Consider the following 16857-nt stretch of genomic DNA (forward strand, 5'->3'; position numbering starts at 1 on the left):
CTACTTTAAACTTTCTGACAAGAGAGGAAGGCCGAGGATGTAAATTTCTGGGTCACCACCTACCCACTCTGTAGATTTGGGCAAATCCCTTAAATCTCCTTTTACTCCAGTGTCCTCCTGCGTCTTATGGCAACGACAACACAAGCAACCTCCAGGGTGGTGATGCTGCATGACGGGGTGACGTGTCGTGTGCTCAAAGTTGTGTGTGGTACAGAATGAGCACTGTGTGGTTGCTAGCATGATTGTCACCGAGCAGGATGTTAAGTCAAGATACGAAATTCTCCTAGAAGAGAAACAGGAGAGACGGCTCAGAGGTTAAGAGTGCAGGCTGCTCTCCCAGAGGTCTTTAGTTCAATTCCCAGCAACCACATGATGGCGCAAACCATTTATAAAGAGATCGGGCATTCTCTTCTGGCCTGCAGGCATATATGCAGGCAGAACACTGTATACATAATAAGTAAATATATCTTTAAAAAGTGATGAAAACCCATTACACTTTTTTTTTCTATTTTCATGTGGTATATGCATGTGTGTGTGCAAAGTTGCATTACTGTGTGGGGAGCATGTCAAAGTCCCAGATTTTGATGGGAATTATCTTTAATTGCTCATCTAACTTATTGGTGTAGGCTGGGTTTCTTAAACTTAGACCTTGCCAATTCCAGGTAGACATCATGCCCACTGGGTATTTTTACCTGGATTCTGGGGATTTGAATTCCAGTTCTCAAGTTTGTGTGTCAAGTGTTTTAACCACTGGGCATCTCGGTGATACCCAGGAGTTAGTATTATTAAGGTGTGCATAAGGCGGCGGAAAGAGGATGTTGAAGGGGACCTGGACAGGAAACTTGTCTAAGGATTCATGTGTTTGAGGAGGGAAGAATCAAGGAAAAAACAAAGTGGGGAGGAGGAGAAAATAAGGAAAAGAAACAGAGTTTAGAGGGAGAGAGAGAAAACTAAAGTGGGAAGAAAGAAGAGAGGAAAAGAAATAGAACTAAGGTAAGTGAAGGCAAGAAAGAAAAGAAAGAGTATAGGGAGGAATGAAGGAAGCAAGAGCGAAAGACGACAAGAAAAAAGAAGGGGGGAGGGAAGAAATAAGGGAAGGAAAGAAATAGGGAGGAAAGAGAGTAGATAAAAGAAGGAACAAGACGTGAAAGACAGGACGATGGGAGAAGAAAGAGATAAAGGGAGAGGAGGAACCAGTGAAGATAAGCAGCCAGAAGGCAGAAAGGAGGCCAGGATCAGACGCTCGATGTGCTCGTCGCTCGCTCACACTCAGGAACTCAACTGGGCGGGACTGTAAGGCCCCGCCCCTCGTCCCGCCCGCCGCGGGCCGGGCCTGCGCGAGCAGGGAAGCAGCTGCCTCAACAGAGGCTCAACAGAGGCGACATGTACCGGCTCCTGTCAAGTGTGACAGCTCGGGCTGCGGCCGCCACGGGCCCGGCCTGGAGTGGAGGACGGCGCGGGGCGCACGGGAGACCCGGCCTGCCAGTGCTGGGCCTTGGCTGGGCCGGGGGTCTAGGGCTCGGGCTAGGGTTGGCGCTCGGGGCGAAGCTGGCGGTGGGGTTGCGGAGCGCCGGCCCCACTCAGTCCCCCGCGGACCCCGAGGCTGCTGGCGCCGAGCTGCCGCACGAGCAGGCCCTGAGCCCCGGGAGCCCGCACACGCCTGCGTCGCCTGCAGCCAAGGGCTTCTCCAGAGCCATCGAGAGCAGCCGCGATCTGCTGCATAGGATCAAGGTGCGGGCCCAGCGGACGCCAGGGCTACGGCTTCCGAGAAAGACTTCTCGTTTCCCGACCGCCGGGCCGCGGGTTGACGCTCTCGGGGTTGCTCAAGTCGCATCTGAGGTCACCGGCCGCGGAGGGGACCGCCCCTTCCCCTTTGGAGAGAATGCCCTGAGTACCCAGCTCGGGCCACGGCAAACTGAGCAGAATCTTTGCCTGCGGTGGGCGGGGCCGGAGAGTGGGCGGGGCCTGGGTGGGCGGGGTCAGGAGGCCCAGACTGAGAGCGCCTCCCTGTGTACAGAGTTTATACTTTTGAACCACCTAGATCTTTCTTCTTTTATCTTAGGATGAGGTTGGCGCACCCGGCATAGTTGTTGGAGTTTCTGTAGATGGAAAAGAAGTCTGGTCAGAAGGTGAGCAAGTATTACTTAGTGGCTCATTTTGTCACTTGGTGAAATAAAATACTGATACCTTACTGGTTGGAGTTGCAAAAAGTGGCACATATTGTAGAGACAATGTATCAGTAGAATAACCAGGCCGTTTTAGCCATCACTGCAAAGTTTGAAATGTAACTAACTGGGCTAGGCTTGTAGCTCAGTGGAAATCGCTTGCGTAACCTTAATGTGTCTGGCTTCAAATCCAAAAGTAAGTAAATAATTAAAATATGAGTCAAAGTAAAATATGAGTCAAGTGTTCAAAACGGCTTGTTTCTGCTCCCAGTTTACTCTTAAGAGTGGATTTATTGATCTGAAAATGTAATGTAGAGCAATCCATTAAATATCCACTATCACACACAGCCCTTGTAGATAGCCCTAATGAGTCAATAAAATGTCAACTTCCGTATAATTTTATTCTTTAATTCGGTAAATTTATTTTAATCCTCATTTCTTTAAAAGGCACTATACTAAATACTAGGGACACACAATACCCCTTGTTCTTAATGAGTTACAATCTATTATTATTTTTATTAGGCAGAAGTGTTAACTATTTTGTTTCGATTTTTTTTAACCAATAAAAAACCTTGACATGGTTTGGGATGTAGCTCAGCTGGTAGAGTGCTTGCTATTGGGCTCAGGCTCTCATTATGACCCCCTGTACCACACACATAAAGTGATACGGACCTGTGATCCCATTGCTTAGGGGGAGGAAACTGGAGAAGTTCACGGTCCAGTAGTGTGCTCCAGGTCAACCTGAGTCAAGGGAGATCCTGGTCCTCACTCATCCCCCACCAAAGTTAGAAGCTTTGAGAGGGACATTTCTATTCACTTTATGATACATTTATCAAAGCACTGTTTCATGATATAACTTCAGTGCTGCAGACAAATTGCACCAATTCATCACCTAGGTTTTTAGTAAATGATATTTCAGGCATTGTTTAAGGAAAGCAGTAGTTTTAGAAGACATTGCTGGCAGCGGTGGGGTTTTGAAAAAGTCTACTTCCCCTGAGTATATGTGTATTCTAATCAATATAACCAATTGGTGAAACTATCTTGTGGTTAAATTTTTTTTAATAAACAGGTATGATAACACATACCTATAATCCTAGCACTGAAGAGCTGAGGCAGGAAGATCACCTTGAGTTTGAGGCCAGCCTGGGGTATATACAGCAAGATCTTAACTCAAAAAATGTAACAGGGGCAGGGCTAGAGAGAGGACTCAGTGGTTAAAGACACTTAGTGTTCTTGCAGAGAATCCAGATTAGGTTCCCACATGGGGGCTCTTAACTGTCTGTAACTCCAGTTCCAGAGGATCTGACACTCACTTCTAGCCTCTGTGTGCACACATCTCATATGTATGAGTGTTTTGCCTGCATGTATATCTGTGTATCATGTACATGCTTGGTACCCAAAGAGTCTAAACTTGACACTCTGAGTTCAATCTCAGGGGCCCATATGGTAGAAGGAGAGAACCAACACTTGCAAGTTGTCCTCTGGCATAAATTATATATAATTTTCCCACTGGTGTGTTACACAGTTTATACTGGAATTATACTTTAAATATTTAATAGAGTTCTTTGGTTTCTGCTTTTGTTTCATAGATTTCTTTTTCATCTAGATGATATATATAGAGAGAGAGGGAGGGAGGGAGAAAGGGATGTATATATATGGTTTTATTAGAATGACTTACAGATTATGGTACATCTACTCCAACAAGGACTGGGTATGAATGGAAAGTCCAAGAATCCAGCAGTTGTTCAGTCCATGAGGCTGGATGTCTCAGCTGGACTCCAATATATGCTGGAATCCCAAAGGAGTAGGCTCTAATGCCAGTGAAGGAGTGGACTTGCTAGCAAGGTGAGGGCAAGCAGGCAGAGGGAGAAAGCTTCCTTCTTCCATGTCCTTATATAGGCTTCCCACAGAAGGCTTGGCTCAGATCAGATCCAGATTAAACGTGTGTCTTCCTGCCCCAAAGCTCTGGATTAGAAAGTAGATCTTTCCATTTCAAATTAACCAGAAACCTTTAACAAGTGTGCCCTCTATTTGGGGGGTTTTAGTTAATTCCAGATATAGTTAGTTGACAACCAAGAATAGCCATCACAATACTTGTAATCCCATGGAGATAGGAGAATCTTGAGTTCAAGGCTAACCTGAGCTATGTAACAAGACCCTGTCTGAAAAACACAAAAAGAAGTGTAATCATAATGTTAAGGTAAGAAAAGTTATCTGAAAATATCAAATGGGAAATTGTTGGGTACCAGGTAAAATTCCAGTTCAGCTTTAAACTTAAATCATTAGGCTTCCAATTGTCAGTATCGGCAAGACTCTCATTCCTCTGAGTCTGACAGCTTAAATATCTCATGAAAAGTATACACAGTGTGTTTTAATTGATATGATTTCAGTGTCAGACTTTTCGCTTTATTTCCCTTGAAGGTTTAGGTTATGCAGATGTGGAGAACAGGGTACCCTGCAAACCAGAAACAGTCATGAGAATCGCAAGTATCAGCAAAAGCCTTACCATGGTGGCTCTGGCTAAACTCTGGGAAGATGGAAAACTGGATCTGGACCTCCCAGTGCAACACTATGTTCCTGAGTTCCCAGAAAAAGAATACGAGGGTGAAAAGGTAGTGACACCCCCAGTACCTTCTCCCACTGGTATGTCACACGGTTTACACTGGAATTATAGTTTAAATAGCTAATAGATTTTTTTAGTTTCTGCTTTTGTTTCATAGACTTTTATTTTCAATCTAGATGATAATCTGTCGACTACATTTCTGTAATTTAGAGCAAAGGTCTGTACATGACATTGTCTAAGCAGCAGTTCTGAGTGGAGATTGTTAGTCTTCCATTCCAAAGTTGTTGGCTTGTGATTTGCAGGTCAACACTATAATTGAATTTTTTTTTTATTTTGAATTTTCAAGACAGGATTTCTCTGTGTAACAGCCATGGCTATCCTGGAATGCACTCTGTAGACCAGGCTGGTCTCGAACTCACAGAGATCCACCAGCATCTGCCTCCTGAGTGCTGGGATTAAAGGTGTACACCACCATGCCCAACTGTAATTGAATTTTTATGTTGTTGTTGTTGTTGTTTTTTAGGTTTCTGTCACAACAAGATTGTTGATTTCCCACTTAAGTGGAATTCGTCATTATGAAAAGGACATGAAAAAAGTGAAAGAAGAGAAAGCTTATAAAGCCTTGAAGATGACAAAAGGGTTAATGCCATCTGACCAAGAGAAAGAACCAAAGGAAAAGGGAGGCAAAAATCACGAGAAGAGCGATTCCCCTAAAGCAAAGGGCGAGCAGGAGAATGAAGCCAGATGCCGGCACTCAAAGCACGGCAAGAAAAAGAATGATTTTGAACAAGGCGAATTATATTTGAAAGAAAAATTTGAAAATTCAATTGAATCCCTAAGATTATTTAAAAACGATCCTCTATTTTTTAAACCTGGTGAGTGCTAACTCCCTCTCCTAGCAAAGTTGTTGTTGAAGTATTCTTTCTTCAGAAAACCCAAGAGGGCACCATCCTGACTGCTGTCAGTAAGGTTAACGATTGTAACCAGCCAGTATAGGGCGTGCATTGTGTGTGTGTGTGTGTGTGTGTGTGTGTGTGTGTGTGTGTGTGTGTGTGGTGCGCGCACCTGTAGAGGCCAGGGAACAACCTTGGATGTCATTCCTGGGGAAGAGTTCACCTTTGGCTTTGTTTTTACTATTTGTTTGTTTGTTTATTGTGACGCGTGTGGAGGTCGGAGGACAACTGCCAGGAATCCGTTCTCCTTCCACCACAGGGTCCCAGGGATTAACTCAGGGCATCAGTCTTGGCAGCAGATCCCTTTACCTGTCCAGCCATCTTGCCAGCCCCACCTTATTTTTGAGACAGAGTCTCATTGGCTGGAGCACACCAATCAGTCTAGGCTGCCTGGCAGACCCCAGCCTGTCTCTGCCTCCCTAGAGCTAGAATTGCAAGTGCATCACGACTTTATCTGTGGGTTCTGGGGATTGAACTGAGGTCCTCCTGCTTGCCTTACAAGCTCTTTCCCAACTGAGCCATCTTCCCTAACAGTCGAGAAGGTTGCTGTTTATCTTTAGTGCTTATCATTGGAAGGCTGCCGGGTCATAGAAGATGCCCAGTATCAAGACAGTCATGGAAACTGTGGTGAGTGTTGGAAGGATAGTTAACCAAACAAAACCTGGCTGCGGGTGGAGAGGCAGAGGTGCTGCTGCTGCGCCTGTACGTGGCTAGCAAGTAAAGAGTTCAGCAGCCTGTTTTATACTTTTGTTCCTTAAGAAGTTAGGGTTTGTCAACAGACCTTTATTCACCCTAAAAGCTAAACTATAAAAATAACTTTTTCTTTGAGACAGTGACTCACTGTGTAGCTCAGTATGGTCTCAAATGTGGTTCCCCTGCCTCAGTCTCCCAAGTGCTGAGATTACAGGTGTGTAGTACCATACTTGGTTTTACCTTTTTCATCTTTTTTTCTTAAACTTACCATCGGTTGATGTGCTATTTTCATTTGGAAAGTAATTTTTTGGGACTGTGGTTAAGAGCAAGCTTGTATTGCTCTCACAGAGAACCTGAGCTCAGTTCTCAGCACCCACATCGCCACCCATAACTCCAGCTCCGTCCTGGGACTCTCGTGCCCTCTTCAGGCCTGAGGTCAGCTACCCTCAATAGGCACTCAATTCCCCCATGCACAGAATTTTTAAAAATATATAAATAAAAGATTTTACTATGAATTAATATTTTTATATAAATATAACTGAGAAAGCCAGTGAAAATATAATTATGAATTTTGTATTTAAAAATAAAGTTTCTACCGATTTTTAGTATGGATCATAAAATCTTGAGAAATCAATCCAAAAATGAACCATAGGTATATATTAAGTCTATATTTAAAACAAAGTTTTTATGTTTACATACATTTTATTAAAATAACTCATAGCTGGGCAATGATGGTGCACACACTTAATCCCAGTACTAAAGAGGCAGAGGCAGGCAATCTAAACAAACACACAAATTAACACATGTGCCTAGTTATACCTTACACAGCGGGATGTATTGAGGAGAACACAACATTTATTTGATCATGGACAAGCTAGCGGGGAGAGTCAGTTCCTGAGCACCAGCCGACCACGCACAGTGAGGTTTGTGTTGCTGTGCAGAGGGCCTGCAAAGCTTTTGCAAGGACAAACCTAAATTCAAGGGCGACCTGTGACTCAGTTTATCCTCCCCTTGGCACTCAAAATTTCAGGGCAGTCTGATAGCCAGGAGGAAGACGCCTTTAGATGCACTTTTTGGAGAAGTAGCTCCGAGCCCTAATAACCTCTAAAGCGCTAGTTAAGGACTGACACCCCCAGAGATCCCGCAACTCCACTCTGCCCTCTAAATATACCAAACTGTGAAATAAAGTTGTTCTGCCTTTTAGCTGTAAAAAGAAAGCCCGAGAGTCTATGGGTCTCCTGCGCATGTCATTGCTCTTCTTTCCAGGAACTCCAGCTTTTCCTGTGCTGGCCACGGATATGGGGTTCAATGCTAGCACTTTCCATTCGTCCCCAAAAAGACAATTGATAGAAAAACCAAATTTGCTTTTCTTCCACCTTTCTGTTTGATTGCCAGTTTGAAGGATTTTGTTTTGTTTTTTTAGGTGGGATATATTTGTGTATAAATATTGTGTATTTATTTTCAGATAAAAGAGCAGATCCATACACCTTCCAGCCCCTGTGTTGAACATTATGCTGTTCTTGTGTCCTGGAACAGACCCAATGAGGCATGGGCATTACAAAGTTAACTCAGTGTTGGCACATCATCCCTAACCTAGCTTTAGATGTTAACGTAAAATATTACAACTTTGTGAGTCTGACTGTTTTCAGGGGGAACATATTTCACATGTGTTTAAATAATAATCAAGCCTTTTCTCCCCTCCCCCCATGCAATGACGTCTCAAGGTAGTCAGTTTTTGTATTCGACATTTGGCTATACCCTGTTGGCAGCCATCGTAGAAAGAGCTTCAGGATATAAATATTTGGACTATATGCAGAAAATTTTCCATGACTTGGACATGCTGACAACCGTCCAGGAAGAGAACGAGCCAGTGATTTACAACAGAGCAAGGTAAACGGACACCTGCCGTGTCCAGCTGTGTCGCATCTTCATGTTGTGCTGTGGACTTAAGACCCCGCTCGTCCTTGTTTCCATCCCAGCGTCGGCTTGCCACGTGCTGGGAGCTTTTCTCCTTGCCTGTTTCTTATGAGTAAAACGAGGGAACTAAGTATGTTCGCGATACCCCAAGATGCTTAGTAAGTCAAGCATGATATCTCATGCCAGCACTAGGAGGATGAGGCACAGGGATTGCTGTGAGTTCAAGACCAACCTAGGCTGCAGAGTGAGTGCCAAGCTAGAATGAGACTATCACAAAGAGAAGGAGGGCACGGAAACAATCATGAGCTAAGCACCTGAGTAATTGGGCCAAAATTCTCCCTATCATGTACCAAAACAATTTGGTCTTTAAACATCTTTTCTTATTTTTCATGTTACATTTACCTCTGGTTTTTCATTACTTAAAATATATTTTTAACTAATTCATCCTTAGAAAAAGTTAACAATAGAATAAGAAACTCACATAAACCCATCACTCAGATTCCCCAAATGTAGTTATGCCATATTTATATTATCTGATTGCATGTTGGTGTTCCCTGGGCCATTTGGAAACAAGCTGCAGACATGGCATTCATTATTCACAAATGCTTAAATGTGCATCTTCTAAAAATGACATTTGTGCAGTGGTTTAACCAAATCTGCAGACTTTATTACAGTTTTGTCCATTGTTCCAGTAAAGTCCTTTGTGACATGCACTCACATACGCACATAGTGTCTGGTCCACGGACTGATCCAGCATCCCACATTTCTCTTCTTGTCCTGTGTCTCTGCAGTTGCATGCTGTAAACTTGTCCCATTGTTGGTAATGGGGTTTTAGTAACTTTAGTAAAGTGGTACCAGGTTTCTCCTCCTCCTCCTCCTCCTCCTCCTCCTCCTCCTCCTCCTCCTCCTCCTCCTCCTTCTTTTTTTCTCTAGACAGTGTTTCTCTGTGTAATAGCCCTAGATGTCCTAGCTCTTATAAACCAGGCTGGCCTTGAACTCACAGAGATCTGCCTACCTCTGCCTCCCAAGTGCTGGGATTAAAGGCATGCACCACTACCTAACCTAGGCTTCTCTTCTATTTTGTAAAGATTCATTTTTATTTTATTTTATTATTTTATTTTAGTGTGTGTGTGTGCGTGCGCGCATACATGTGCGTGTATGAGTGTGAAGTTGACCTAAGATTCCAGAAAAGGACATTGTTGAATCCCTGGAATTAGAGTTGTGAGCTGCAAATGGGTGCTAGGAACTAAACCCAGGTCCTCTGGAAGAGCAGCCAGTGCTCTTAAACACTGAGCCATCTCTCCAGCCCTTCTCTGCTTTCTGTATTTGTTGGTTGGAATTCTATTAGAAGAAAACTACTTTCCTCCCTTATTAGCTATGTTTTTTTCATATTACTATACATTTGTAGGTAACTTTGATCAATGAGTCCTAATCTGTCATTGCCATTATATGGATAAATGGTTATTAGGTTGTATATATTTTTTGTTTGTTTTTCAAGACAGTTTCTCTGTGTAGCCTTGACTGTCTTGGAACTTGCTCTGTAGAGCAAGCTGGCCTTAAACTCATAGAGCCCCAACTGTCACTGCCTCACAAGTGCTAGGATTAAAGGCGTTCACCATCTCCCAGCATACAAATGTGTGTATGCACATATGTGTGTGTTTATATGTATGTATATGATTATTAGTTGTGTGTGTATGTGTGATTGCATGAATTTATGTGAAATGCATGTGCAGGTGTTCATAGAGGCTAGAAGAGGCCATCAGATTCCATGAAACTAGAGTTTCAAGCAATTGTGAGCCTCCTAGTTTGGATGCTGGGACCTGAACGCGTGTTTTCTGCAAGTGCAGTAAGTGCTTTTAACTGCTGAGCCTTCTCTTTGGTCTCCTATATGTGTATATTTTTGTTTTGGGAAATTTGAGATAGCTTTCATTATTTAGCCGAGACTGGCCATGAACTCAAAATCCCCCTACTTCAAACTTCTGAGAGCTGGGATCAGAAGCATGTAATGCCATGCCCAATGCATTTTTTAAATCAGGGTTTTATAGTCGATATTCTGTATGCTAATAGTGAACATTAAGATGTTCATGTTTGTGTGTTCACTGAGTTAGAATGAAGAAAGCTCTACTTACCATGGGTTCAGTTTTTGAAGATTGAAAGATATTTAGTGAAGTATAACCAACTACAATTTTTAATCATAATTTTTGCTAGAAACTAGCTGGGTGGTGGTGGTGCACGCCTTTAATCCCAGCACTTGGGAAGCAGATGCGGGTGGATCTCTGTGAGTTTGAGGCCAGCCTGGTCTACAGAGGGAGTTTCAGGACAGCCAGGTTATTGCACAGAGAAACCCTGTCTTGAAAAATAAAACCAAAACCATTTTTTCCCCCTAGAAACTTGGAAAGGGGGTTTTGGCAGAGAATTTTGAGGCCAGCAACTAATATGGGTTTTCCAATTGTGGTTTCCATTTTATTACTATTTGGTATAATAGAAGGGTAGTGCATTGAACAATTCAACTGTGAATTTTCCTTGAATATTTTGAATAACATGCTTCAAAGGGCCTTATTGGCACTTTCAAAAGAAACAGAGAAAATGGTGGTACTTTGGGAGTTTTCAAACTTTATTTTTCTATTTCCACATTAGTTTTATTTAACCTTACATTATTTTGGCTCAATTTTCATTTTAAATTGCTACCTTATCTTAAAGGATTAAATATGCATTGCAAATCAGTTTGTGGCCTAAGAGACACAGAAGAAATTAGATTAGCAGCAAGCAATGAATTTTAATTTTTTAAAAAAGCCCTGTGGCTCTTGAGCGCTTGAGACTGTCCGTGTTCGGGATCACATTGCCCGAGTGTTATCTGCAGGTCCTAGCATCAGACTCTACTGCGAACAAAAAAGAGGACTAACACACATACCAGGGTTTGTCGGTGGAAGCTAAAGAAAGACTCTCTAGTGCCAAGAGCATACTTATATGAGCTTATTGTGAATGTGATCTAATATTTGAAAATGAGTATCTAAGTCTGTATGTGAGGGGGGAAGGACATCTTGTGCACCAATTGAGCTTTGCGTTTAAAATTAACTCCCCTGGCCCCCATGTGTCTGTGTATGTAAGCTCATGAATGTGTATTTAGAAGCCAGAGAGTCAGCTATCTTCCTCTCTCTCTCTCTGTTTCTGTCTCTCTTTCTCTCTTTCTGTCTTACTCCCGTGAGGTAGGTTCTCCTCCTGATCCTTGTCTAGACCTGTCCACCTGCCTCAGGCCTCAGCTCTGGAATTCCAGGCGTGCGTGGGTGGATTCTAACTCAGGTTCTTACGCTTGTACATCATGCACTCTTACCCACTGAGCCACCTCCCTAGCCCAAGCCTGTTTCTAGTCTGGAAACTGAGACTTTGTAATTGTACAGACTGGACATCAGCTATCATTTGCTGTTTTTGTAACTTGCAAAAAATTCAAATGCCCTCTTCTGGCACACAGGCAGACATGCAGGTAGAACACTGTTTACATAATAACTATATTCTTTTTTAAAAAGAATAGGAACAGCCAGGCGGTGGTAGCACATGTCTTTAATCCCAACACTCAGAAAGGAGAGGCAGGCGGATCTCTGTGAGTCCAAGGCCAGCCTGGTCTACAAGAGCTATTTCTAGGATAAGCGCCAAAGCTACAGAAAAAAAAAAAGAATTTGGTTTGTTGGTGTGGAAATCCTTAGTCATAATCTACTGCTTTATTAGGTCTCGTTAGTATTTTCTGTTGGCACAGTACTTTCAATAAAAATCTTTAGTTTTGGGGGTGAGTAGGCTCGGCGGTAGAGTGCAGACCATATGAAACAAAGGGGAACCCTCTGGTGTCCTAAGTTGATGGACTCAAACAACGGAGTCCTCGAGACTGTTATATTTGATATTCTAGGTATGGCTTCACCTTCTGTTTGGTTCCTGGTGTCTTTTAGAACTAAGCATTGTTCTTGTTTGAAGCACCTTCATGACTTTAGCTGACAGACTAGCAGGCTCGGTTTCAATGTAGGATTTTTGGGTTTACTTTTGTTTTTCAGTGAGTTTTTATTAGTAGTCTCACCATGATTCAGGACGCCTCACTACTCAAATATAGTGATAGGGGACAGAAGAGAGGCAAGGTAGAGCCAGGCCAGATCTTCCCACGCTGAGACCCGGGATGTGGCGTACACATGCTCCTCTTGTAGAGAGCTAATGCCACCCCTTTTGTGGCTTTCTTAACAGCAGGGGACATCCCGGCAGTTCTGCCAGTGGTTCCTCATCTGGTTCTGGCTTGGGAAGGGGCTGTCTTGTAGTTCTTCCTTCTCCTCCTCCTCTTTTTTTTTTGTCCTTTTTTTGTCCCGGAACTCACTCTATAGACCAGGCTAGCCTCAAACTCAGAGATCACCTGCTTCTGTTTCCCAAGTGCTAGGATCAAAGGCGTGTGCCACCATCGTCCGGCAAGTCTTGTAGGTCTTGATCTCAGTTTTCTGTCCTCAGTCATGCTGCTGACTGCTAAAGCCGCCCCGGGAGAGCTCAGTGCAACCATAGCAAAGATGGCCGTGCCAGGCAGGATGCATCACTTGAAATGTGAAGGCCAAGAGTTAAGTGAGGCTGCTGTTTGGAGCTGCATTCTGTGCTGCACAATGCTGTGTCTGCTGTGCTGGGGATGGAACCCAGGGCCTTGCCCATGCTAGGCAAGAGCTTTGCCACAGAGCTACACCCCCAGATGCTTATAATATGCATTTTTAAATTTAGCTGATTTCTAAGCCTCTCATACCAGTAAAAAATAAGTAATACATAAGTGCTTTGAAAACATTCAGAAGTGTTTTAAAAATGAAAATATTTTGAATTTCTAAGTTTGCAGTTATATAACGCTTCTCTTTTGCAAAATGTGGAGAATTCCAAGTAAGTGGAGGCTGTTTCTCATCTGGCTTCACTCCAATTACTCAGTTACAACTACCAGTAACTTTTGAGAATCTGTGTGTTCCATTTTAAAAGAAGAAAGTCCCTAAGAATTTAAAATAGTTCCATTTACCATTCTACTGAACAAAATTGTTCTCACAAAAAGCTAATTTATTTTCTGTCCAAAGGAATTGAGAGATTCAAGTCTAGAATCTGCCTATATGAAGTTTAGATTTCTAAATTAAAGACTGTAACTCTCTGAAAATTTGCACTTGAAGGAAGCACGGATGGGGGTCCCTAATGTCCAACCTTCATAAGTGTTTTCAAATGCTTTGCTGTGAAAAGGAAGTTACACAGAACTAATTGTTAGCATGGGATATTAGTGATTCAGGTTTAGAAGCTTAAGAGTTTTCTCTTAGGAGATAAATACTTTAATGAGAAAACACACTTCCTTTTAATGGTTTCCAATTATGTGATTCCCTTTAGATGCATTGATAATTTTAGTTGCTGAGCTGGCACCCTGAGAATGATTGGTTTTGAGGAAGAAGCTAACATAGGAGTGGGAGGAAAGAAGGCTAAGAAAAGGCAGAAACTGGCCAAGTAAGGTTCCTGAAGTTAGTGTTAGACACAGGAAGACCTCATGGTGTGGGAAGTCCTTCTGTGTATGTGTTGTTTTTATTGGTTAATGAATAAAGAAACTGCCTTGGCCTGTAATTGGGCAGAGTAGAGCTAGGCAGGGAAAACTAAACTGAATGCTGGGAGAAAGAAGGCAGAGTCACGAGACACCATGTAGCCACCAGAGGGGAAAGATGTGAGCTGCCAGCTGGAACCTTGCTGGTAGGCCACGAGCCTCATGGTAAAATATAAAAGAATGGAAATGGGTTAATTCTAGATGTAAGAGCTAGCTAGCAATGCGCTTAAGTGATTGGCCAATCAGTGTTTTAAATAATATAGGTTCTATGTGATTATTTCTGGCAGCCGGGAATGAGCGAGCAGCCTCTCCCAACAACCACATAGTAACATCTTCTATTGCTGGGCATGGTCATGCATGCCTGTGACCCCAGTACTCAGGAGGTAATGTCAGGAGAATTGTCCTGTAGCCAGAGTATACAGTGTGCACTCAGATTTGTTCTATGGATTTCTGCTTTACTTGGTCAGTAGAGACCAAAGGACAGGAGGGTTGTCAAGATGAGTGTATTTGATGTGGTTATAATGACTGAGACACTGTTCTGGTGAGCCCATCGCCAGGGTGGATGAAATAATCAATGCCATAGTTAGAGCAGAAAAGCAGGTGAAATCAGGAAGAATTCAATAACTGAGAGCACAGGAGGGGGCCAGCGAGGCAGTGACGGACAGAAGAAGGGCAGAGATGTTCCATGTTGAAGAGTTAGGGAGCTAGTGGTGGTGCCTGGAAGACGTTTTCGAGTTTCTGATGCTAGGATTCAGGCTGATGACTGCTTGTGACTAGTGGAGCTGCGATGCCCTTCCAGGCAGGTCATTGAAGGGAGACAGTTAGCAGACTCAGCACCACAGGGATCATGAAAAGCTCTCCACGAGGGAAGTTTCATCTTTTCTTTACTTGTGGTTTCATTGCCTTGACCTCTGGAGCCTCCTCATAGAGAGTAGATCCTCTTTGTCTTCCTTAACACTTTCCCAGCCTCAGAACATACCTGGCTGTAAGAGCTTCCTCAGTGTTGTTAAATACATAACTACAGCTAGCACTTATGCCTTAGCACCCATCAGAAATATGCAATGTGCTCCTTACACATGATCTGGACTCGGCATGGAAGGAGTAGTAACCACCCCTAGATCACAAAGTAAGATTCTAGAGTGGAGAGACAGCGTAGCATGGCAGAATGCCTGGCTTTAAATCCAGCTCTGTCACTCCCAAACCAAGCACGTATTTATAATAACACCTCTGAAGAGTCTGTTAGGACAAATAACTTTCTATGTTAATGCTTATGAAAATGACCAGACATCTAGTAATAACTATATAAGTATTTGATTAATCAAAGTGATTATAGCAGTAAAGGTGAGAATTGGGATTCAAACTGAACTTTGCTGAACCTAGCCTCTCCCACAACCCCTAGGAATTACCATGTTACATCATCATACATGGCATTTATTGCATCATCATACATGGCATTGGTATGCTATTTTTGTCCTAGAAATCTAGTCTTTTTGCACATCAGCCTTATTTCTAAACATCCTAACGTACACACTTCTTGTTACAACATTCATTTGTGGCACATGATTCAACACTAAGCCCAAGGACTAGGAATATCTACCCAATATAAAAATTACCTAATGCATGGGAAAATACATGGTATTGATCAGCACATCATTGTAAGTACTAAAAGTTAGATATGCTCAGTATGGGAAAACCATACAATAGGAAGATTTTTTTCTATGCCTTAGTCATTAAGTAGAATGAACTACTCAGTTATCATTGTCATTTGGATCATACTGAAAATGTATGGTTAGTTTCTAGTTGTATGTGTAATTGCTATACTGAAGTACAAACTGCCTCATTTGTACATATTCCTATTTATTACGTAAAGTCAATAATAGACTACTAAAATTTTAATGACCATTCTTATTTTATCGTAGATTTTATGTTTACAATAAAAAGAAACGTCTTGTCAACACACCTTACGTGGATAACTCCTATAAATGGGCTGGTGGCGGATTTCTGTCTACCGTGGGTGACCTTCTGAAGTTTGGGAATGCAATGCTGTATGGTTACCAAGTCGGGCTGTTTAAGAAGTCAAATGAAAATCTCTTACCTGGATATCTCAAGCCAGAAACAATGGTGATGATGTGGACCCCAGTCCCTAACACAGAGATGTCCTGGGATAAAGAGGGCAAATATGCAATGGCGTGGGGTGTTGTAGAAAAGAAGCAAACGTATGGTTCCTGCCGGAAGCAGAGGCACTACGCCTCACATACTGGAGGTGCAGTGGGTGCCAGTAGTGTCCTGTTGGTCCTTCCTGAAGAACTGGACCCAGAGGCCTTAAATAACAAGGTGCCCCCACGAGGAATAATCGTCTCTATCATATGTAACATGCAGTCCGTTGGCCTCAATAGCACTGCTTTGAAGATTGCCTTGGAATTTGATAAAGACAGAGCCGACTAGTCCCAAATGGCAGGGGTCCACAGGGAGCCTTTCATTCTTTGAAATGTTGATGTTCCAAAATACGCAAAAATGTAAGAATACATTTGTACTAGAGAACAGTTAAATGTGGAGAATTATGTTCCTCTAATTGCTTAATTTTGTAACTGCCTTTTTCTTGTACAACTAGTTCTTTACACTCAGGGAAATAACAGTTGTTTCTACTTTTTGAAAAAAAAGTGTTAAATCTTGAAATAAAATATTCTGATAAAAGACAGTACTTTTTAGTTTTTAGGTTTTTTATTTTTACTTTCTTTAAGTCTTGCCATGTAGTATTGACTGGTTTTGAACTTGAATCTTTCTGCTATACCTCCCAAGTCCCTGGCTTATAGGCATGAGCCACTACACTTAGCTAAAGTATATACTGTTTGAATGTATAATAGAGGAGGTCTCATGTAACAGAAGACCTTTAATGTAACAGTGAAAACACATTCATGAGAAACACATATGTATTGTTTATACACACACACACACACACACACATCAGTTTAAAAGAAACACTTGTCCTCC

The 16857-nt window shown here is 42.5% G+C and overlaps 1 protein-coding gene across 2 annotated transcripts; it reads left to right on the forward strand.

Moving 5' to 3' along the window:
- The first annotated feature begins 1329 nt into the window (after positions 1-1329).
- On the forward strand, positions 1330-16502 carry Lactb (lactamase beta). 2 transcript variants are annotated; one of them, XM_075965375.1, is made up of 6 exons: positions 1330-1731; positions 2063-2129; positions 4587-4777; positions 5252-5603; positions 8099-8264; positions 15786-16502. In XM_075965375.1, the coding sequence occupies exons 1-6, from the start codon at positions 1384-1386 to the stop codon at positions 16309-16311; spliced, it is 1650 nt and encodes a 549-aa protein (XP_075821490.1). In that variant the 5' UTR covers positions 1330-1383; the 3' UTR covers positions 16312-16502. The 2 variants fall into 2 exon arrangements, with proteins under 2 accessions (XP_075821490.1, XP_075821491.1); XM_075965376.1 differs by lacking the exon at positions 8099-8264 and having other exon boundaries at positions 15786-16013.
- The last annotated feature ends 355 nt before the right edge of the window (positions 16503-16857 follow it).

Source organism: Microtus pennsylvanicus, chromosome 3, assembly GCF_037038515.1.
Source record: "Microtus pennsylvanicus isolate mMicPen1 chromosome 3, mMicPen1.hap1, whole genome shotgun sequence".
Taxonomy (NCBI): Eukaryota; Metazoa; Chordata; class Mammalia; order Rodentia; family Cricetidae; genus Microtus; species Microtus pennsylvanicus.